This window comes from Botrytis sinoallii, assembly GCF_014898435.1.
Source record: "Botrytis sinoallii strain Bc 23 chromosome Unknown BSIN_022, whole genome shotgun sequence".
Classification (NCBI taxonomy): domain Eukaryota; kingdom Fungi; phylum Ascomycota; class Leotiomycetes; order Helotiales; family Sclerotiniaceae; genus Botrytis; species Botrytis sinoallii.
Genome location: NW_024066049.1, coordinates 770,842 through 793,068, shown reverse-complemented (window position 1 = coordinate 793,068; position 22,227 = coordinate 770,842). Strand labels below are relative to the sequence as shown.

General features: G+C 42.7%; 9 protein-coding genes across 9 annotated transcripts; 7 read left to right on the top strand and 2 right to left on the bottom strand.

Annotated features, from left to right (window-relative positions):
• Window positions 1-2,494: 2,494 nt before the first annotated feature.
• On the bottom strand, window positions 2,495-3,959 carry EAF02_009940 (uncharacterized protein). The gene is made up of 4 exons (XM_038905988.1): window positions 3,821-3,959; window positions 3,575-3,753; window positions 3,419-3,516; window positions 2,495-3,081 (listed from the first exon to the last, which is right to left on the bottom strand). Exons 1-4 carry the CDS (start codon window positions 3,862-3,864, stop codon window positions 2,626-2,628), a joined length of 777 nt encoding a protein of 258 aa, XP_038754411.1. The 5' UTR covers window positions 3,865-3,959; the 3' UTR covers window positions 2,495-2,625.
• A 39-nt stretch (window positions 3,960-3,998) lies between these two features.
• EAF02_009939 (uncharacterized protein) lies at window positions 3,999-5,894 on the top strand (the record flags this gene model as incomplete). Its single annotated transcript, XM_038905987.1, has 4 exons — window positions 3,999-4,022; window positions 4,104-4,460; window positions 4,516-4,598; window positions 4,651-5,894. Exons 2-4 carry the CDS (start codon window positions 4,441-4,443, stop codon window positions 5,892-5,894), a joined length of 1,347 nt encoding a protein of 448 aa, XP_038754410.1. The 5' UTR covers window positions 3,999-4,022; window positions 4,104-4,440.
• Window positions 5,895-6,763: 869 nt separating this feature from the next.
• On the bottom strand, window positions 6,764-8,542 carry EAF02_009938 (uncharacterized protein; the record flags this gene model as incomplete). The annotated part of the gene is made up of 7 exons (XM_038905986.1): window positions 6,764-6,799; window positions 6,855-6,979; window positions 7,029-7,394; window positions 7,458-7,697; window positions 7,749-8,181; window positions 8,257-8,337; window positions 8,393-8,542. 7 exons carry the CDS (start codon window positions 8,540-8,542, stop codon window positions 6,764-6,766), a joined length of 1,431 nt encoding a protein of 476 aa, XP_038754409.1.
• Window positions 8,543-9,067: 525 nt separating this feature from the next.
• EAF02_009937 (uncharacterized protein) lies at window positions 9,068-10,429 on the top strand (the record flags this gene model as incomplete). Its single annotated transcript, XM_038905985.1, has 1 exon — window positions 9,068-10,429. The coding sequence occupies one exon, from the start codon at window positions 9,068-9,070 to the stop codon at window positions 10,427-10,429; it is 1,362 nt and encodes a 453-aa protein (XP_038754408.1).
• Window positions 10,430-10,986: 557 nt separating this feature from the next.
• On the top strand, window positions 10,987-13,629 carry EAF02_009936 (uncharacterized protein; the record flags this gene model as incomplete). The annotated part of the gene is made up of 2 exons (XM_038905984.1): window positions 10,987-12,210; window positions 12,271-13,629. 2 exons carry the CDS (start codon window positions 10,987-10,989, stop codon window positions 13,627-13,629), a joined length of 2,583 nt encoding a protein of 860 aa, XP_038754407.1.
• A 414-nt stretch (window positions 13,630-14,043) lies between these two features.
• Window positions 14,044-15,012, top strand: EAF02_009935 (uncharacterized protein; the record flags this gene model as incomplete). The annotated part of the gene is made up of 1 exon (XM_038905983.1): window positions 14,044-15,012. The coding sequence occupies one exon, from the start codon at window positions 14,044-14,046 to the stop codon at window positions 15,010-15,012; it is 969 nt and encodes a 322-aa protein (XP_038754406.1).
• A 1,290-nt stretch (window positions 15,013-16,302) lies between these two features.
• On the top strand, window positions 16,303-17,604 carry EAF02_009934 (uncharacterized protein; the record flags this gene model as incomplete). Its single annotated transcript, XM_038905982.1, has 2 exons — window positions 16,303-17,534; window positions 17,598-17,604. 2 exons carry the CDS (start codon window positions 16,303-16,305, stop codon window positions 17,602-17,604), a joined length of 1,239 nt encoding a protein of 412 aa, XP_038754405.1.
• A 1,701-nt stretch (window positions 17,605-19,305) lies between these two features.
• Window positions 19,306-19,875, top strand: EAF02_009933 (uncharacterized protein; the record flags this gene model as incomplete). The annotated part of the gene is made up of 1 exon (XM_038905981.1): window positions 19,306-19,875. One exon carries the CDS (start codon window positions 19,306-19,308, stop codon window positions 19,873-19,875), a length of 570 nt encoding a protein of 189 aa, XP_038754404.1.
• A 1,437-nt stretch (window positions 19,876-21,312) lies between these two features.
• EAF02_009932 (uncharacterized protein) lies at window positions 21,313-22,134 on the top strand (the record flags this gene model as incomplete). The annotated part of the gene is made up of 3 exons (XM_038905980.1): window positions 21,313-21,706; window positions 21,841-21,899; window positions 21,952-22,134. The coding sequence occupies 3 exons, from the start codon at window positions 21,313-21,315 to the stop codon at window positions 22,132-22,134; spliced, it is 636 nt and encodes a 211-aa protein (XP_038754403.1).
• Window positions 22,135-22,227: the final 93 nt, after the last annotated feature.

Sequence of the window (22,227 nt, the reverse complement as noted above, 5' to 3'; positions counted from 1 at the left end):
CGCCAAATTCGTCAGTCAATGAGCCAACTCGACTTAAGAACATAATTTATACTTATGCATTTTGTTCAACAATATCCATATTATAACCGTTCTCCATGTCATCGATCGTTGAGTTCCTCCAGAAGGTAACTGTTTGATCGGACGAAACAAATGAATTCTCGGAAGCCACCCGAGCCCCATTATCCTGACCACCCGATACCATCACAAAAATACGACCCAAAATCACCATCCGTCATGTAAATTCATCCGATCCCCATCCTCGAAGGACTTCCCAAATTATCTGTTGTCTATCTGAAACTTGCGGATAACCTCGGATTTCGGCCCCCATTCTATGTAGTTCGGCGTAGTTTATCTCTTCACCCCCTGTAATACCGAACTCGCTTTTCGGAACTCGGTACGTGGAACGCCAAATTTTCGGAAGCGGCATGTTTGGGAGGCAAGCAATGTAGGGGTTTGAAAACGTCAGCTCGGCGCGGGATTCGGTACGATGTGCAACAAAATTTAGAGAAGAATTGTGAGATGTGATGGATTGGATAGATTGGATTTAGGAGTGATGAGGATTACTGATTTGGGACGGGCAATTCCAGGTGGGGGTGAAAGAGATTTCGGAACGGTGATCCGGTAGGTGGTAGAAAGGTATTTCGCTCGACGATGTATGCAGTGCATGGAGCTAAATATTGTCAGTAATCTTTAATTTCGGGACATTTGGAAGTTTTCCTCCTTCTTTTGTTTGTTCCAATTTGGGACTAAGAAGTCGTAAGGCGCATAAATGATTTAAGAGAATCATCTGTCTTCCATCTCCAAAGTGTCAGCTATTGCTGCTATTCATATCAGTTGAAACTCAAAGACCGTTCAGCTACACTTTATTGAAAGCTCTCGAACTTAGGATTATCCAGATAGACTCTCATACTGTGGTGTAGAAGGGTTTATTTGGATCAACGCTACTCAGTCAAGATATACTGGATCTCAAGTCCCTGAACACACAATCGATCCTGTCTACGAATGCATTTATTACATCTTCCACACCCTTCATGTCGTCAGCACTATCTCAAATCCTGATATATTTCAACATTGGCAAATCGTAAGATATGCAACTTCACCGCTCGACGTGAACATCGTACTCGGGTCCCAGACCTTGATTTATTCTTTGACTCAGGGGCGCAACAACGAGTATGAAGGGTTCAACGTCGATAAATATGAATGGATCGTGAGACAAAGAACCAGGAGAGGAACTATCGAGTTGCGATGGCCAGATACTTTCAAGGGATGCGTAGCAACGACCCTTGGTATAAGGTGGGAGTCATGAAGACTCAATCGAAGGCAAAAGACATTCCGGCTTGGGCAAATTTTGCAGGTAAATGAGCGACCATTAAAAGTTTTGGTCCGACTGTAAAGATTGGAGCACATTCTCACCTAATGGCACATCATCAACATCTCTTTTAGCACAACCAGTCCTACCTATGTTCAATTCAAACATGAATCGTTACATATATTATCACTCAGAGTACTTGATTCAGATCTATCAAATACTTTGACTTCATGAAATGGAGAGCGCCGAGGCCAAAGGGTGTCGAAACAATATCAACCATTGCCGCGGTGGTAAAATTGCGCTAAGTATCCTTTTGGACTACTCGTTGACCTCTCTAACCTCACCTCTCAATTTTACATGATTGTTATCATTCTTTGTAGCTATCCACCGACCTCAAGGTTGTTGTCATATACTTCTATTCTGGTTATCCTTCTTACATCTCGATGGTGCGAATGGGTTCAACTATCTCCACCAAATCGAGGCCTCTCCCATGATCAAAATCTTAAATTCATGATAACAGAACAATGATACTCGACATATTTGAATGCTTTGGCTCAGCATCGTGAAGCTGCTGTCAGCTAATCTGAGCTAGTACATTATAAAGCACTCGAACTTTCTATTTGCAACAATACTCTACTAACTTATGCGAAGGTACTATAGACCCTTCTATTAGCCTCAGTTACCTCATCCACGGTTTTGCGCCATCCCTGGATCCATCTAACCCCTAACCTCTCCGTCTGGTTCTTCCGTAGTGAGTTTTCCATGTAAATATATGAGCCTGTCATTCCACTAATAGACATCAACACACCTCTCACGAGGTATCGAACCAGTCCCTGCTCCAGGCATAACAACCAAACTTAGGACTATTTTCATTTCATCCAATATGGATAGCTGGAAATCGTATTCATAAGGATAGTATAGTCATGTTCAGGTGAGGGTAAACATTGCATTGCATTGAAAAAAATTGGCACTCTTTTTGTTATAATGGCAACGCCTTGTTGCACATGACAATAGACAGTATGTATGTTGTGAGTGGAGAAAGCTTGCGGTAAAGACAGAAGAGATTGGCGTGAACAAATAAGAAGTGAGATGATGAACAATGGAGGTTGACGCAGATGCTACACTCAACAACGTGAAAGCATCCGAAAATGTTTCTTGAGAATCACCTTCACGAAACAAGCACAAGAAAAAGTATTCATGACGATGCCATTAAGGGCAGAGACTATTGTTTCATTTTATCGACACCAAACACCAACATAGGAAAGCATCTTATCTATTTTACAGCATGATCCATGTTTGCATTCTGAATCACTCAATCAATCACCCCCTAATCTATGTCCTGAGCCACGACTCTTCCATGATTCTGGTAGAACACTGCCAGATGAGCTGGGAGTATTGGCAGATCGTTGTGGTTGTGCAACCGCGGTACCATAAGATCTTTCAGTAACAGTGGTTTGTGTTGTTTGGAAAGCTCTCTGAATGAAACCCGGGGTTGGAACAAAATTTCTTCCACCACCAAATGTAGGCCAAAGTCTCGTCAAGAAATCATGTAAATGTGCGGCAACAAGACCGGTAGCTTGAATCTTAGCTGGGCCAGGGCCAGCCATTACAAAAGTCATGAGAAGCATCGCATATGGTATCCATGGTGCTGGAATGGTGATGACGAAAAAGGTAGCTTTCATGCCACGATCATCTTGTGTCGATGTGTATGCGAAAGCCAATACCAACGCCGATGTAAAGATGACACCGCCTGTTATGAATACATTCAATCCCTGCGCATTTGTTAGATGAGATTTTTACAAGGTATCTCTTGAAATAGAAACACCAAGTATCAACATCTCAATGATAATGACTTGAAATGTAGGGAGCCACAACCACCCGAGTTAAGTTGAGGAATCAACACGAGTTTTCTCATAGGAACTTCCCACCATGCCTACACCTTAACTGATCCTATTTGTTGTTTTGCGAATGTCGGACCAGCCAAGATGTAAGGGTAATCTTCCTCGTTTTAGGAACCGTTGTAGCTAAGAGCATTGCACTAAACGGGCAGTATAGAGGTGGGGTTTGAACGGAACAACGAGAGAAGAAAAGAAAAAAGATGATGCCTACCAAGATCGTCGCACAAACAAACAATACATATGTCAAGAAATCTCCTGGTTGAGGGAATCTAGGCGAAGCTGTTTCAAGCTTGCTTCCATAAGTGTATACTGTTGTGCCAATGTAAGTCAATCTATCCTGATTGTAACGCGATCTTGCAAATCTTACGAAAGTATGTGTCGAAAAGAATACCCAAGTCTGGGCCAGTAACAAGAAAGGGAGAAATCAGTCGCCATAATTGAGGCGGGAATTGCATTATAGGTTGCAATAAGAACATAACATGATAACCTGAGAGAATATGAGTGTAGACCAAGATCGAAAGAGTCAAGGCACCAGTAGCCAAAGTCCTATGCACTATCATCAGCATCAGTATTAATTGATAGGCGCATCTTTCGCAGAACGCATTGCGCATACCTTGAAATAGGCGGAGCTGCCCAGAATACATCCATTGCCGACATGGTTATTGTGCGGTATGAAAGACTGTTGAAGATGTTGTAAATGAAGCTTCAAAAGCTTGATGTTGTGAGAAGAAGAAATTTGAAGAGAAGAGCTTTTTCGCGACTGGTGAAAAGTGTTCTTTGCGAATTGCGCTTAAGTAAGCTTCAATGGAAGCTAGGTCCCATTATAGGTTAGTGCGGGACAACTTGAGATCCTTGCCTTGACCTCACTGTTGTTGTAGCTCTGTGTACCTACCTAGTATGCATTGTAACCTCAAGATCATGTTTGGTATTATCCTCAAAATGGAATAATAATGATACTAAGATTCTGAATTGACAAGTAAAAACACCAGTTACTCTACAACAAGAACATTGCTCAGTAACCCTATCATAATGGTTGAAAAGCATGCTTACAGTGAATTAATGCTGATCTCAACCAAATTCTGCGAATTTTAGCACACATGCAGTTGGCCGATCACGGATCAACCCCACCAAGAAATTTAACCCATCGGCATGAGTCGCTCGGTGAACTCTCAAGCCTTTGCTTGATATTTATTTTCAGTTTATTCTCAATTATATTCATCCAAGTTAGACATCATGGCTGGATTTGACACAAAGTAAACCATCAAATCATTTCAGCCCCAAGTTTTCGTTTTCTTACAGTTATTCTAGGAAAGTTCTTATGCTCGGTGCGGGCTTCGTAACACGCCCGACCTTGGATATTCTCAGTGAAGCAGGCATTCAAGTTTCTGTTGGTACATGAACATTCCAATTCCTCTTCAAAACATAAAGCTGACTTGTTTCTAGCATGCAGGAACCATCGAAGTGCTAAGAAGCTCTCCGAAGGTGTCAAGAATGCCCACCCAATCTCCCTTGACGTCACAGACGACAAAGCTCTCGATGCCGAAGTTGCAAAGAACGATTTGGTCATCAGTTTGATCCCATATACATTCCACGCTACCGTCATCAAATCTGCCATCCGAAACAAGAAGAATGTCGTTACCACTAGTTATGTTTCTCCTGCCATGCTTGAATTGGACGAGGAGGCCAAGAATGCCGGTATCACAGTTATGAATGAGATTGGTTTAGATCCAGGAATCGATCACTTGTATGCTGTAAGGACCATCGAGGAGGTTCACAAGGCGGGTGGAAAGATCACTTCTTTCTTGTCATACTGTGGAGGTCTCCCAGCTCCAGAGAATTCGGATAACCCTCTCGGTTACAAGTTCTCTTGGTCTTCCCGTGGTGTTTTATTGGCATTGAGGAATGCGGCAAGATTCTATAAAGACGGAAACATTGTTGATGTTGCTGGTCCAGAGTTGATGGGTACCGCCAAGCCATACTTCATCTACCCAGGTTACGCATTTGTCGCCTACCCAAACAGAGATTCTACCCCTTACAAGGAGCGTTACAATATCCCAGAAGCACAAACTATCATCAGAGGTACTTTGAGATATCAAGGTTTCCCAGAATTCATTCGCGTATTGGTTGATATGGGATTCTTAAGTGATGAAGATCACGGATTCACCGAGGCAATTTCCTGGAAGGAGGCTACTCAAAAGGTTCTTGGTTCTTCGTCAAGTACTGAGGATGATTTGAAGTGGGCAATTGCTTCCAAGGCAAAGTTTGAGAGTACTGAAGAAAAGGAACGTATCATGAACGGTCTTAACTGGGTTGGTATCTTCTCCGACGAAAAGATTATTCCCCGTGGTAATCCTCTTGACACTCTTTGCGCCACTCTCGAGAAAAAGATGCAATTTGAAGAGGGAGAACGTGATCTCGTCATGTTGCAGCACAAATTTGAGATTGAGCACAAGGATGGAAAGAAGGAGACTCGTACATCAACATTGGTTGAATACGGTGATCCAAAGGGTTACTCTGCCATGGCCAAATTAGTCGGTGTACCATGTGGTGTTGCTGTCAAGCAAGTTCTCGATGGAACAATTAGTGAGAAGGGTATTCTTGCGCCTATGACCAGCAAGATCAACGATCCATTGATGGAGGAGTTGAAGAAATACGGAATCACATTGGTTGAGAAGACCATTTCTTAGAGCATGATATCACATACATTTAGATGACGTGGAAATTCAAAAGTATTTGCATGGTTTAAATGAGCTTCCGAGACCGTTCTCTAACTACCTAAGAAACCTCTGTCGTACCCTCGTGAATTCTGTTATTCTCCTTTTTCTTTTCTCCCAAGTGTGTATGTATTATTTCTCCCAAAGCCTAGAATTTCAGCCATGCACAACTCCAACTACTCGCATCATCACCTCAAGCCGAGCACACACGATCAAAATTGTCTCAACAATCGATTACAAAAGTGAAGAAGACAGTACAAAAACGAATGATCACACATCCAATACATAAAACACTATAATGTAAGGGGCACTGCAGGTGGTTTGATTCGGAGCCCATGCTTTTAGCGAGCGACAAGACCTCCAGATTGGAGGGAAGGAGACGTCCTTTGAATGTGTAGATTTGGGAAATTAGGTTAACATGAGATGATAGCATGTAGCAAGTATGTATTAAAATTCATGATGATTTGCAAAAAAAGAAGATATGCCGTGCAAATGTCAAGCCTCTTGCCTGGTTGGTAGCGAACTTTGTTTAAGACACTTCACTTCCTCATACACCTTTACACACGCCATCAGGCAGCGTCGGCGAATTGGTGGAAGTTCGTCCGTAACGATTGATTGGCTAAGAGTTGTGAATGATTAGATTATTTTGAATAACTACATTCTCGCTTGAGCATCAGTATCATTGAAGCGCTTTATGTGAGGATATTACTGCTATTGTACATTTTCAAATCCCTTGTAGGAAATTTTCCTACGGATTGATCTCATATCTTGATAAATGGAATAGATCCAAACTTTTATGAGCACTCCCAAGAATCACCTGATATATTTGATCATGGTTTCATCTACATCATCGATAAAGGAGAATTTTGTGCGTAGGCCTGTTTTACTAGTTAGCTCATTATTTGGGAAGAAAAGAACTCCAGATCTACGAACCATAGGCTTGATATTAGGATGTGGCACTGCATCAAACTTGTGGAAGTCCAACTTATAATCAGGTCCGATATTGATATAAGCTCCTTTGTTTTCTGTACTATCGCAATATCTTGGCGCGGAGAAGACTAAAAAGTGTTAGTTAAGTCAGTAATGTATTAGTGGAACTTCACATACCAGTAATGCATTTTCCATCGTGTTCCTCTTCATAACCTTCCATTCGGACCTCATGACTACGGATGATAGCGTCCAATCCATTGTTTTCGCAGAACCTTCTAGTAATATCCGGTCCGAATTGCATACCGACACCACGTTTACTTGGGCCACGACCCGGCTCCTTTTGTGGATCGGTCCATAACATTTCCATCATCAATCCTGCCTGACCCGGTTGGCGTTGATTGTGTCTGTTCAAGGCTCGGATATCGTCTAACGTGATCTTATCATCCGAGAACAATCCTCCGTGAAGGACAAGATATTTCTTGCCAATGAGAGTTGCTAAAGGTAGGGCCGAAAAACTTTCAGAGAATAGCTTGAAAGTACGTTCTGATAGGAATCAGTTGTTGTTCTCAAGGATCAAGATTTACATGAATTGGGAAAACAACTTACCATTGTATTTTGCCTTGCACTCGCCCTCAAAACCGTAAACACGGTTCATATCATCGGTCTCATGATTTCCTCTATTGATGAAAAATGCTGATGGACGTAACCATTTGTATGCATACAACAGTAGTGCAATTTCACATGACCAAGAGCCTCGATCAACAAAATCACCGTTGAATAGGTAGTAGTGCTTCTCTGTGGGTAGACCGTTGAGTCTGAAGAGTTCCATAAGATCGAAAAATTGACCTGAGACTGAATGTTAGCTTAAAACTGCAATGCAATCAAAAGACGACTCACCATGTGTATCTCCACAAACGGTCAGCTGTGCGTCACTGTCGATCTCCATCTCCACCATTGTCGGTTCATCATAGACAATTTTTTTGACTGCCATGACAATTTGATAAACATATTTCTGGTGTATTTTCTTGCCATTCTTGAAACGTTCAAGCATATCATTGATGAACTCGGTTGTCATTTCGTTGCCCAACTCTACACCATCATAATCCTTCACAACCATATCATCGAGGTTAAGGCCCTCCGCCGCAGATGGTGGGTCTCCAATTTCGATGGCTCGAAAGAACTCGATTCTCTTCACAATCTTCTCACATTCTGCCAACTTGAGCTTCGCATCTTTATCATTTGGTGCCTTCTTGACAACCGCCTTGAAATCTTTGAGAGCTTCTTTGGGTTTTAGGATTGCAGTATATGCAACGGCTCGACGATAGTATGCCTGTGAGGAAGTTGTTAGATTTCAAACTTTGGAGAAGAGAAAGACAATGGTGGCAGAATTTCTGAACCAACGAACCTTTACAAAATTCGGATCGAGTTCAATGGCTTTTGTAGCATCAGCTATTGCGTATCCATAAGCCTCGGATTTGATGTTTGCCTGCAAGATTGTCAATCACGCGAGCAGTTTGGATGTTGAATACATGTGAAAGTACCTGAGCTCTGTTTGAAAAGTATGTTGGCTTTTGGTCGTCAAGTTCTATGGCCTTGGTGTATAAATCGATAGCTCCGAGCCAGTCATGAGCAGCGAAAGCTTTGTTTCCTTGATTCTTCAAGGCAACTGCCTCTTCCTCTCGGGAGGACATTTTCTCAAACAAACAAAGGTTCGTACAGTGAGGCAAGTGAGTGCGGGGTTATTTATCGTGGAAGTGTAGTGTTAAGGAAGGAAATTGTGCTGAAAATGTAATAGAACTCTTCAATAAAATGTGTTTGATATCTGGAGGTTCTAAAGATGTAGCCTCTGCAACATATGATTATAAAAAGTACACGTTGGAGGGTTGTATGTACTTTTATGAATTTACTTTTCGAATCCCTCAAGTATTCTTTCGGAGTCCAGAAGCATCCCTGTCGTGCAACATTATCACCGATACAACTTTTTAGGTACAGTAGTATATTCTGCCCGCACGCGCTTAATCATCGATCCGATTTCCATCCCTCTTATCGCAAATCCCCATTCTTTTGTAGTCACCCAACCTTATTTTATCGATTCGGCATGAAAGCGACCTGAACATTATACCTAGTAGTCCGGCAAAGATCTGGGAAAGTACGGCAAACATTTTAATACTTGTGTCGAATTATATCTTGGTCTCACAGCTGGCATATTTGCAGCGATGGATCTGATACCATCAAAATCAACCTCGTCAACCTCAACCGCTCTCACAAAACGCGCAAATGAAACTGCTTTGATGCCACCACCCCCAAAACGAATTAAACGACCAAAGAATGTCATTGACGAGGATTCGTACACCGATGCCATCTCAGAAATCATTGCTCGAGATTTCTTTCCAGGGCTACTCGAAACGGAAACGAAACAAGAATACTTGGATGCACTCGACTCAAAAGATGTAGCTTGGATCACAAGTGCTGAACGTAGGCTTAGACATGTTATGACTCCGGGAAGACGTATTGGAAAACGTGGTACATCTATTCAAACACCATCTCGAGCTTCAGAAACGCCTGGCGGATTCGCTGGAGATACGCCAATGTCAGTCGCTTCAGACGCAACTCAGGCGCCCCAAGTAGAAGTCGATACAAACATGAGCCTCACCAAATTTCAATCATTATATACCAGCGAAGATAACGAAAGTTTTTACAAGTTACTAGACAAGCAGAACCAGAAACGAGCTGAAAAATATGCTTGGATGTGGACCGGGAATAAAGTGGCATCTAATATGATGTTGAAGCAGAAAGAAGTTGAGACAAAGCTTCTGCAATCAAGACAATCTTTGGAAGACGATGGCGGGAAAAGGAACAGACTTGCGATTCAAGATATGAAGGAGAGACCAGCCCAACCCGACTCCTGGAAATTCAAGCCAAACAATGGATTAATGTTTCGACCTGAAAGCGTGGAAGATTCAATTGAGACCGTGGCACAGAGAGCACAAAACGAATCGAGAGCTGCACCAAAAGGTGTCGCATATGCCAATACAAGGTTGCCAGAGATTACACTTCAAGAGGAAAATAACATACCGTCTTCCCCATCAATGTCTGCTGTAAGGGATGCCATAGCTGGAAAACGACGAATTGCGGATTCAGAGTCTGGATATGACGGAAGCGAAACTCCGCGTGTAAATGGTTATTCATTCGTGGATGATGAACCGGAGGAAGAACCATATACACCTTCTCCTGTTATCGATCTTGGCCCAGGCGATAATACCAAAAACCCATTCATAATAAAAGAGCAAAGCAAGCGGGAGGACCTACATCACAGGATGGTGGACAAAACAGCCAGAAGTAAACGTACATCTGCAAAAATTGGTATGACTGGGAAGGTAGAGATGACTCCTGTGCCCAAATTTCCCAGTAGTCCTAGGGTGGGCTCCGGTGGTCTTACACCAGCTGCTGAACGCTTATGGAGTCGTGTTGGTGGTTCAGGTAGGGGGACTAATGATACTTTCGGTGTTAGAACACCAGGCACTGTGAGAACAAAATCTAACCTACGGGCGAGATGGACTCCTTCAGGGAAGAGTTGAACAATATTTGATTATGCAAATAGAACGGCGTTTGGGCGATCAACTAATAATAAGATACCCTGTGAATGCTAATAAGTCATTCTTTAACTACGGAAGCTAGGAATATTGTCCAGGTTCCACATACCTAGTAGACACAGGTTACCGATACATGAGCTCTCAATTGGCTATAGATAGATCAGAATGGTTACATTGTTATGAACGTTAATGACCTTAAGTATAATAACATGCTAGATGGTACGAAAATTACGAAATTACAATGATTCTTCATGAATTTCGAATACATTTGTCTTGTAACTATTATATTTTCTGGATTTCATCTTTTATGATTGTTTTGTAGAGCTATACTCGAGTGTTGCCGTGCCCACACAAGCCACACCATCTCACGATCCATGGATATCGATAGTGACGTCTTCCAAATCTACAAGGATTGAGGCTCGGCAAGAATTATCGATGAACTTGACAGCCGTCGAAATTTTTGAACATATCTCTGCGGAATTCATTATCTAATTTTTTCGGCATGAATTCATGAGAATTATTGAATTAATTGTTTGGTAACTATGGCGGGGAAGAGGATTCTAGACTTGGCCGCTCTCTTTAATGCTTCCCGTGGGGTTGCACAGAAGCACATTGCACTAAAGACAAGACAAATTGATGTATACAATAGAACCTCTACTCTAGCAAGAGCAGTACGCAATCAAACGGATCGAGTTACGGAGACTGCCAAAGCAGCATCTTTCCTTGCATCGAGATTGAATGATAATGTGCCAGAATGGACCAAGGAGGCGACAGATTATACAACCAGTTCTCAACCGAATGACAGTGGACCTATACCCAGCAGAGAATCTACGAAGGAACAAGAGCATGCCCCAGAGAAAAAGGAGGGGTTAGAGCAGGATCATTTCTACAAAAAGTCCGAGTCAAATTCGTCTGTCAACCCGACTCCGAAAAGGGATCTGCATATTCAACAGGAAAAGGCCAAAAGTTACCCTCTTCCAGATGGAACAATCTCTCCCCAAAACGCAGATATCGATACTGCCGAATTAAATGCAGATACAACTCCTATCCGATCAAAAGCTGGACCCAAGCTCGATCCGATTGATAGTGAGGGATTGCATCCTGCGGCTTCGAGTGCCTCGACCATCCCTATTCCAAAAACTAAGCCTTTATCCGCGGACAATGTAAAACGTATTCAGCGAGAACACGAGCGCCAAATTCCATCAGTCACTGCAGATGTAATTGGGCATTCAAATAATCCATTGGAAGAAGGGCATGATGAAGATTCTTTCTATGATAGATCAAGACACACATCACCTACCTTGTCTTCCCTACCCAGGGCCAAGATACCGAAACATACATCCGATATACAGGAAAATGATCAACATTTGAGGGATGATGCTATAAACTCTGATACTTTCTCAGAAACTGTTGATAGGACTAAACAAATACCCTCTGTTGAATCAATTCCTGAGCAAGAACAGCTGCCCGAGGGCATCAACACAGATCTTTTCTACAGCCCAAGGGTTGCTAGGTTATTGGGAGGAAAAATTCAAGGGTCAGGTAAAGGTACCCTGGGCTTAAAGGGAGTAAAAGACACCCCTGTAGACCAAACCCAACTCGCAAGAAATAAGGACCAGGATACGTTCAATGTTCGTTCATCTGTTCAAGCAGAACCGACCACCCCGGATAGTCCACTCAATTCCGTTCTCCAGACTCCTCGTCAAAACGATGAAGGTATCGAGAAGCTAGCGGCAGATATTAGCAAAGAAAGTAGTAATAACACTGTAAATATGAACTCCTCTCGCACTTGATGCATGTGACACTGAGATCTGACAATAATATAGTTGCAGCCAGAGGGAAGCTCACAGCCCGCCCCATATAAGCTGCGAGAATCTAGTGTTCCTTCTTCAAGACTTGGAAGGTTATGGAACTATAGTGGCCTCGCTGCTGGCATGGTAGGAGGGGCTATCAGCGAAAGTCTTCGTCGAGTTGGTGGCGGTGGCGGCGAGGGATCTTTCATGTTGAGTGCGGGTAACATGGAGAGGCTTGTGACAAAATTGTCTCGGATGAGAGGTGCGGCTTTGAAATTGGGCCAGATGATCAGTTTCCAAGACTCCAAAATGCTTCCGGCGCCAATCCAAGAAGTAATGCAACGAGTTCAGGATCGAGCAGACTACATGCCTGCTTCACAAAGAAACAAAGTATTGATAGCAAATCTCGGACCTGGATGGAGAGACTTATTTGGCGAATTTGAAGAAGTCCCTTTGGCTGCTGCATCTATCGGTCAGGTTCATCGTGCAACACTCAAATCAACGGGTGCAAAGGTTGCTGTAAAGATTCAATATCCTGGAGTCGCAGATTCCATAGACTCCGATCTAAATAACCTTGCAATCCTACTAACAGCATCTCGTCTTTTACCAAAAGGCTTATTCCTCGATAAAACGATAGCAAATGCTCGGACAGAGCTGGGATGGGAATGTGATTACATTCGAGAAGCGGAATGCGGACTACGTTTCCAGGAACTCCTAGCGGATGAAGAAGATGTTTTCGTCGTACCAAAAGTGTTTTCCGAAGCATCAGGGAAACAGGTTCTTACTATGGAATATATGGAAGGAGTTGGTGTTACTCGCGTTCAAAGTTTTACGCAAGAGCAACGAGACTGGATTGGAACCCAGATCCTACGCCTCTGTCTTCGAGAGATTACTGAGTTCAAATACATGCAGACTGATCCTAATTGGACAAATTTCCTCTACAACGCACATACCAATAAATTAGAACTCCTCGATTTTGGTGCCTCTCGCGAGTATCCCGAGGAGTTCATTACTAAATACACACAACTCTTAGACGCAGCCTCAAGATCAGAGAGAGATACAGTTCGCGCTCTGTCTATCGATCTCGGGTATCTTACAGGCCAAGAATCTAAGGCGATGTTAGACGCGCACATACAATCTGTTCTCACTCTCGCAGAACCATTTTTAGAGTCTTCCCCGGAGATTTATGATTTCAGAGACCAAACCATTACTGAAAGAGTAAAGGCTCTCATTCCGATCATGATCAGAGAGCGACTAGCGCCACCGCCAGAAGAAACTTATAGTTTACATCGAAAATTGAGTGGGGCGTTCTTACTGTGTGCGAGATTGGGCAGTAGAGTTAGGTGTAGAGAGTTATTCACGAACAGTATGGAGAAGACGAAATTTTTATAATGAATGATAAGAGTAGATGTGTATAATAGGTATATGTTCGTACATTTGTATTTGCTGTCAAAGATGGAGATGAGATGAGAGAGTCGTAGACGAAAAGCGCGAATAGATTATAGCATAAAGGAAGTGTATAATCACTACTCGTAATAGTCATATTAGGTCCCTGCCCTGAGTGAAAATCTCGTCATTTCAATCGAACCCATAAATTCTGAGGTTGTATCAAACGTTTAACAAAACCCGAAAAAAGTTACCCTCTTAGATCTCAGGGGTGGAAAAATCGAACTTACCGAGTGACCCCGCAAGTAGCGCAGCCTTATGATTTTGCGGGCCGATCCGCACACTGACGTAACATGCGTGCTTTAACTTCACGTCAAAATCTCACACATTTTACACCAAACCAAACCCCATACGATCAATATGTCTTTCAAAAGTATTCTCGACAAAGCTAAAGCTAAGGGCGAAGCCTTTGCTGCTCAGCACAATTTTTCCATCCCCGGTCAATCCACTACGCATACACCCCCACCACCACAACCCGCACCACCGGGATACTATCCTCAAGTTCAACCTCATCACAATGCAGGCGCACCTCCTCCAATTCCTCAGAATAGACCATCCTATTCTGCAATTCATCCTTATTGGACACCTTCTTTCGCTCCTCACACGCACGTTTCCGATAATTTCAAACATCAACTAGGCGATCATGGCTGGGGAAACAATGAACTCCAAAATTACATCGCAGACCGCGAAAACTCGTTCCACCACGAAAACGGTTGTCTGGTCCTCCGAGCCATTGCCTCAAACGGCAGATTTACAAGCGCACGCTTAACCAGCCATATGACACTAGCTCGGGATCGCGGCAGTCTCGTAGCAACTATTACACCACCCTGTGCCCCCGGAATCTGGCCGGCTTTCTGGCTCCTCCCGCGTGAACCTTTCACATGGCCAAATGATGGAGAGATAGACATTATGGAGACGTGGAACGGGGATGCGACTAATCACACTTGTTTGCATTGGGGTCATTTTAATGGGGAGGATTGGAATAAACATAGGGTTGTGGAAACACCGGTGCATAACATGCATCATGCACAACATACATATGAGTTTGCGTGGAACCAACCTGAAAATGGTGTAGGAGGGAAGATGGTCTGGTATATCGATGGGAAGGTCGTTATGAAAGCGACGGTGCCGGAGGGAACGAGGAGGTTGAATGATTTTCAGGTTATCATTAACGTAGCAATGGGTGGAAACGTTTGCCAGGGACAGAGACCGCAAGATGGGCATTATGACTTAAGGATTCATAGTCTGAAGATGTGTGATGAGCCGACAGGTGGGTGGGGAAGGTTTGAGAATGACTTCATCCATGGGCCGGAAGGACATGCGATGTGAAGGGCTGTTTGGCCAGTTCGAGGATGATGAGATACATTCAAGAGAATACCCAGGATCGAAACGATTCAATGAGATTTTTTCCCTCTCTAGATTCTACGTTTATAAAGTTTCTGTTGGAAATAGCGCTTCCTTTGGCCTGCGGGAGCTTTGCTAGGTAGCGCAAAATACTTGGATATAGATAATAAATTATGGCAATACTGCCGGTTGTGGAAAGATCAAAGCGATTTGTGCCGGAGTTTCCAGTTCGAATCTCTAGTATATTTAAATTCTCCAAACAATTGAAGGTGCTTTTGTCCCTTTGTCTAACAACCAATTACTTTAAGGCTGCCTTCGGTTGATTGTGTGGGACCCTTTTCAGTTATCACGGAAAGTCACTTACAATAAAGCGTACGTAGTTGAATTGTCCTCCATTAAAGCTTTCCGCAGTGAAGAAGACGCGTCTTAGAGTGTACGAGCTCATAGTTGAGTCTACACTTATGAATGTGCCTTTTCTCATGCTTACTTTTTGAGTCAAGTCAGATTTATACCATTGCTTAGGGTCCTGCCTCTCTTGCTTGCCCACTACAGTGTTTCACTTACACCATTCTGTGCATGTATTTAAGTCATTCAACATGGTAAAGTTTTAACCGTACCTCCATCTATGCTAGAACATGGTTATTCAAGATCTAAATATCATCAGGTTAGGTCTGTAAGAGGTCAAATAACAATTCTGATCGTCAGTTCCATTCATGTAATAAGTGTCATCATCTTGGGTAGGAATCAGATATCCAGGCCTTACTTTTCATCGCAGTCACATAACTGTGCCTACCTTATTCCATTCATCGCCCAACTCGTGTATGAGTCCTGTGAACTTTACATTCATTTCACAGCCGAATAGAAATCATTGTGATTGATCCATGAAATAGTAGTCATATCAACCATCATACATCATTTGGACGTCATCTCACTGTCATGGAGTTCTATTTCCAATCATTCTGCTATCACTCCCGTCATTTTTCAATTTTACAGTCATTTTACAGTCATTTCGATCCTCTTTCAGTGATTTTTTATCAATTTTAAGTCACATCTGTCAAGATTTGCAGCCATATTGACAACTCATACCATAGGGTAATGAATCATCATGATTTTAAGAGATTTGAATGAGAGCTGCAAAGCACCTCTTAAGCCTGCAAGTCCCCCGGTTCAAGCACTTTCTCCTCTACATCTACATTAAAAGAAAAAAATTCATTTACTGCATTCAGAACAAATCTATAAACAAACACTGTTTTTCTACTTCTATTGCAAGCAATCATGAGTAGCCCAACCCCAAATTGTCAACAGAAATCAAGGGAAGGGGAAAGATCAGCCAAACCTTCTGCCCCCCAATCCCACCCATCCCACTCAGGAGAACCAGTTCGCTCGGAAGGATCAGTTCGCTCGGAAGGATCGGCTCGCTCAGGGGAATCTGTTCGCTCATGGAAATCGGTTGGCTCATGGCAATCTGTTCGCAAAGGAGTTTCAAAGCATCTTGATAAGAACCCTCATCGTCCATCGGATACACAAACACCACCACTTCCACAAAGAGAGCTTCCAATAGACGTCGATCACAATCATCATCGCTCGGTGGATGCGCAAGTACATCCAAATCTTCAAAATGCAAGGCGTGTGTTCGCTGGCATTCGTCCTCAAGCGCCACCACATCCGCAAGGAGGAGCTCCCAGCTACTTTGATCCTACACCCCAGCACCCTTCAAATTTCCAAAGGCAACCAGCACAGCAAGAGAATTTTAATGAAGGTAGACGTCAAGGCCAGCCTATCCCCCCACAGTTGGTTGCTGCTGCCGCGGACTCAAGACCTCTCCCTCAAGAATTGAATGTTCGTGCACCCCACGGCACTCGCCCCCCTCCCGAGCAAGTACAACCGATACCAATTGAAGAAATTCGACCTGCTCGAGAAAGAGATCAAAATCGAAATCCTTATCCAGGCCCAGAGTTCCCTCAGGATCCAAGATATGGCGACCAGACTCGTGGTAGACTTCCCCTACAGGAAGTCGCGCACGGTCGAAGACAAGCCAGCTTAAGCAAGTCTTCCGTCTCTGATGCACATGGCAGCGATCTCGGAGGTGGCTTAGGCTCACGAGAAAGCTCGCAAAGTTCAACTCCTTGCGATGATAGAAGAAGATCATCCTCAATAAGAGATTCTGTCAAATCTAATCATCCCTGGAATCACAGTTTTCCGGGTGACTGGAGCACACCCGACTCGAAAAGAGAGATCCGAGGTGGTGGTCTGCTGGGAAAAGTTTTGAAGCACGCAGGATATGTAGGTGCTACGACCTCAAAAGGTTTAGTGCGCAAACCCGAATCAAAATCCAATAATAATAATTCGAAGGGTCGCGGTGACCGTAAAAAATCCAGCCACAGAAGCGGTCATCGTGAGCGGCACGATAACTCTTCTGAACAACTCGACGATGAATCTGTTGAAGGGCAGCCTCCCCCTGGCCGTCCGCGTCAATTCGACTCTAGGCCTTCCAGATCTACTAAACAGTAAGTGCTCTTCTTGTATATTTGTCAGAAATGTGATATAGAAAATCACTAATTCAATTCAAGAACTTAGACTTCACGCCCATAGGCAACCGAATCGACGCGGTATCAATGGACAACACTATCTTCTCATTAATCTCAAGGTTCTTCTTAACCTTGAACTAGATTGAGTATAACATCCCATACCACGTATTAATTGTTTCCAGTCGCAAGGTTTCTTTTGGGGGGGGAGGGGGGGGGTTATCGATAGCTTTTATGTCGTATTTTGAGGAGGAATAATCTAAATGCATGGCTTTCAACTGGATATAAAATTATATCATCATTTATTACAAATCGCACCTCAACCAATGAATGTAATATAGCTCTTGGTGATTCTATTGTATACACGGCTTTTGAGCAAATTATGGAACATCAAATAGATTGATTAAGACCATGCGATTGGAATCATGCATGTTTCATGAATTTGTAATGTAAATTGAAATTGATTTCCTTCGATCAAAGTGAATTTTGACCCTAGCGCTTGACCTTCTAACATCAAAATCTTGGTCAATCCATCCGATGCCATGGATTATAATTTTATCACCCAATCTGATTGATATTATTCGATTTATAGGATGTTGATTAATAAATATCTGCATTTCCACTAACAACAACGATTGCCGGCAGGTTGTGTACCAAGCCCTGGAGTACTCTATAAATTTGACGGTGTGGCTCAAATGATGCTAGTTGGAGTTTTTAACCCTCCAGGCTCTCATATGTGAAGTTTATAATGCGGCTGGAACCATAAAACAAATTCTTGATCAATTTTTGTTACCACTCTCAAATATTATTGACGCCTTTAATTGAATGAGGATGCTGAGTAGCATAACCATAAGACTCAATGCTTTATGGAAAGCCAGTCATAGACATCGAATATGAAAGATTCATAGTCGATTCCCACATCTAGAGGAGGTTGGTTGTTAATTATTTCGTGCAAACGGTGACCTACCTCGAGAGTCCCTACTATGTGGCACCATTCGTTTAAATGAAAGTCGTGATTATTGTATTCCTGTAGCTAACATGACTGCAAATATTTCCTTTTTCTGAATATCGCTCAAGCCTGTTACTCCAGTCATTCAATGATCTCTATTGAACTTAAAGAAAGTGTGGTATACCAACGTAGATCCATTGCCAAAATTCATCAGGTGTAGAATGTGTTGGGTGGTTGGCTCAGTGAGTGAACCTGGATTTGCAGTGGTTGGGTTTTCCCTGAACAGGTGACACGACGATTTGTGCTCAAGGGTGACTTGACCAAACAGTCTCGAGACAGTCAAAGCCCGAAATCCAATTGTTCATCTAGTCCTTCTCAGAAAATCACGATGAATCATGATTCCTCTCGACCCCGCAATGTATCATTCGTCACAGCTAGAAATACTTTAATGGCTAACCGGAATGATCTTACCGGAGTCATTTCATGAAAAATGCGGATTTATCAACAAGAGCACTGTCATCCACGGTATTTTAAACGTTCAAATTGGATTTCGTGCTCAAATAAAATTGAACGTATAATTTCAAACTTATCATCCAGGTTGCTTGGCGTTATAACGACACTTATAATATTGCTCAAAAGCGCGGGATTCCCCTCCTTCCTTCTAACCTTTGCTTACAACTGCAGCACCTACTGATACTTACACGACCATATATTTCAAAGAGACCTCGAAAACATTCTCGACACTTCCAGAGACAGCTTCATCAACAATTTCAACAATGTACTCAGTCACAAAGAATCTTTGCTATGAAATTCAACAACGCATCATGCGGTGGAATTCCTGCCGTAAACGCTTTGCTTTCAAAACCAACATACACGGTCAAAATATTCCCCACGACTCACATCGAGAATATTCCACAATCTTCGCCAGGAGAGATCCCAACAGAAGTTCAAAAGCTCTGTACATGGGCAGCACATGTCTGGCATCACGGACACACAAGTAATCCAATCTCTAATGAATCGAAAGATTCTATCTACAGGAGAGACCAGTGCAAGGACGGGTGTGTTGGCTATATCTACTCTTGGGCTTGTAAAAAGGGATGGAAAGCGGGTCATGTATTCGTGGACGTTTTATGTGGAAGTGAATGCATAACTTGCCCTGGGAGTAGTGGTTCCAATTCGCCAACCACGATGCCTAAACTTCAAAGTAAAGATGGTGCGAGATCAGGATATTGTTATACATGTGAAAGTGGAAGATGGATGGACAGATCCACTATGTATAGAGTGGAAGACTCTGTTACATTTAGATCCGGAAGAGCTACTGCATTTGAGAGAGTTAAATATGGAATTGAAAGGCCTCTTGTATATGGGTTATAAGAATCTCTCACATGTAAAGTTAGTAGAGCTACCTAAGCTATGGAACAAGAAGACTCGTTACGGATGCAGTGGAAGATTACGTTGCGTCAGGAACGTGATGACATCGTTCAAGTGGATGATGTTAGAGGAAGGTTCTTGTCAACCTGATAGACTTCGCGACCCATCCATGTTGAAGGGTATCCATTCAATCGAGTACGAGTAGATTGATCCCTTTAAGAGCCTCACTGCATGTACCAAAAATGTTGTCAGAGCTACTCTACCGTGTTTATCAAATGCGGATGCGAATCAGAATCTCACATTCGCGTGCGCTTGGTTTCTTTCTCCCTGAAATGCCAGACTTGCATGCCGGGTAAAATGAAAGATACAGCGACTCTAGAATAATAGTGCCTACGGCGTTGAAAAGGACTTTCGTGTTGCCCTCCCACGAACTCGAACGTCAGCGACAATTTTCAAGCTATGAAATTTGGAGATACACCGGGTTAAAGAGGTTCGAGGACTAAGACTTCACAGTTCAGAGGTACCAAGAACATGGAGTAGGGAGTACAAAAGATGTGGTGAAAGGGTCGCAATGGATTTAAGACTGGTATTATCGCGCTTTTGAGGGAACATAGAACATAAATAAACCAACGAATAATCACTGATCATCGTTTCAACACACACCCCTTTTCTCTTTTTTCTTATCGTTAGCCGCATGAAGCAGGTTTGGTTATCTTAAAAATTAAAACACCTTCCTTTGACGAGTATGCTGTAAGCTGTGGCGCTACAAATTCATGATATAAACATAACTTTGCATTACTGCTTGATACCATTACTTGATGAAATTTTCAATTGATTAAGTGACACAGAACGAGGAAGACCCTCGCGATATCAAAACGACCCCTAACATACCCTCGATTCACATCATGATTTCACCATCCTTGTTTGGAAAGAAAGGTGATGGATTACATTTGTGTAAGCAAATCCATGACAACATAAAACAAAAATACAACAAGGCGTAAAAAATGTAGATGGAGGAGCGCAGGGTATAAATCGGAGAGGGTGTAGGAAAAAGAAATTGGGCAATACACAGCAGTTACCGACTACCTCAGTTGGAAGAATGAGAGCAAATGATGAAGCCAGCTCAACGAAGTTCGTGAGGGAATCATAAAGCATGTAATTTTGGCACCTCGGGTATTGTGACTTTGGAATGATGTCTCATAACACAAATAAGAGTCAAGAAAGGCTTCTGACTCTTATTTCTCTAACACAACAGTCACCATGCTGGTGAGAATCAGGCACAAAAAGTGACAAAACCTTCACCTATATCCAATTTTCAAAACATCATTTACATCTCCCACTCTCTCCAAAATCAAGCAAACTTCAAAAACACCATATTAATCACAATAAACCCAGGCTTGCCTAACCAGACCGATAATACCCATGTCTAACTCAATAATCATGAACCTAGAATCTGCGACCCCGGAACTCTCCTCCGACGAACGAAATGTCTATTCTCCTGCAACTGTGCCTCCCTCGGTGAAAAATACACTGAAACAAAAGGCCGCTTTATGGACCCAGTCTACCGAGCCTGCATCCATTGATGCAAAGAACTCAGAAGCCGACACCGATACAGCTGAATCATGCAATCCGGAAGTACCAGAAGCCCCAGCCGACACCGATATAGCAGAGCCCTCTTGCAGTCCAGAAGACTCCTACAAGAAACTCTACGCCGAAATGTATAAAAAGGCCTACAACGAAGCATATCAAACAGCATGTTGGGACTCGTTCCACCGATCATATGAAGCTGGGTTCAACGCTAAATTCACCGATCATTATATGAAAGCATACATGAGTGAGTTTGAACGAATCCGTACTTATGATTCTGAGTGTGACGAAAAATGTGAGGATTTTCGTTCTTCCTGGTTGCATTAGGAGATAATATGTAGAATATACAACCTGATCAATTTTACGGGGAACAAAAATCAGACGCGTTGATGAAGTTGGATATTGATAAAATTCCATTTCCTAATAATGGAGAATCTAAGGTACCCTCGTTCTATATCCCAAGATTTGAGAGAATTCTGACTTGCAATATAGCAAACATCTACTCAGATGATTCAACTATCTACTCAGATGATTGAACTTTTTAAACGCATGCAAGAACTCGAAAAGAATCGAAAAGGCGACATGGCTCAGCGAGGAATTATCCAGCTATTTTCGGGTTTATTGGCAATGCTCTTTATGTATCTTGTCATGAATATGGCTACCAGAAAGGTCTGAGAAGAGTGTGGAAAAGTCTGAGTAGCCCAATAGAAACGTGGAAAGGCTTGGATTGATCCAGTAACAAAATCTGGGAAGAAGGATTCAAACTGT

Bases quoted from the DNA above. Each gene is read 5' to 3' on its own strand.
- EAF02_009940 (XM_038905988.1), bottom strand. From the start codon at position 3,864: ATGTCGGCAATGGATGTATTCTGGGCAGCTCCGCCTATTTCAAG. The intron at 3,754-3,820 runs GTATGCGCAATG...GATAGTGCATAG, and splicing joins GCAGCTCCGCCTATTTCAAG to GACTTTGGCTACTGGTGCCT. The intron at 3,517-3,574 runs GTAAGATTTGCA...TTGGCACAACAG, and splicing joins TCTTTTCGACACATACTTTC to TATACACTTATGGAAGCAAG.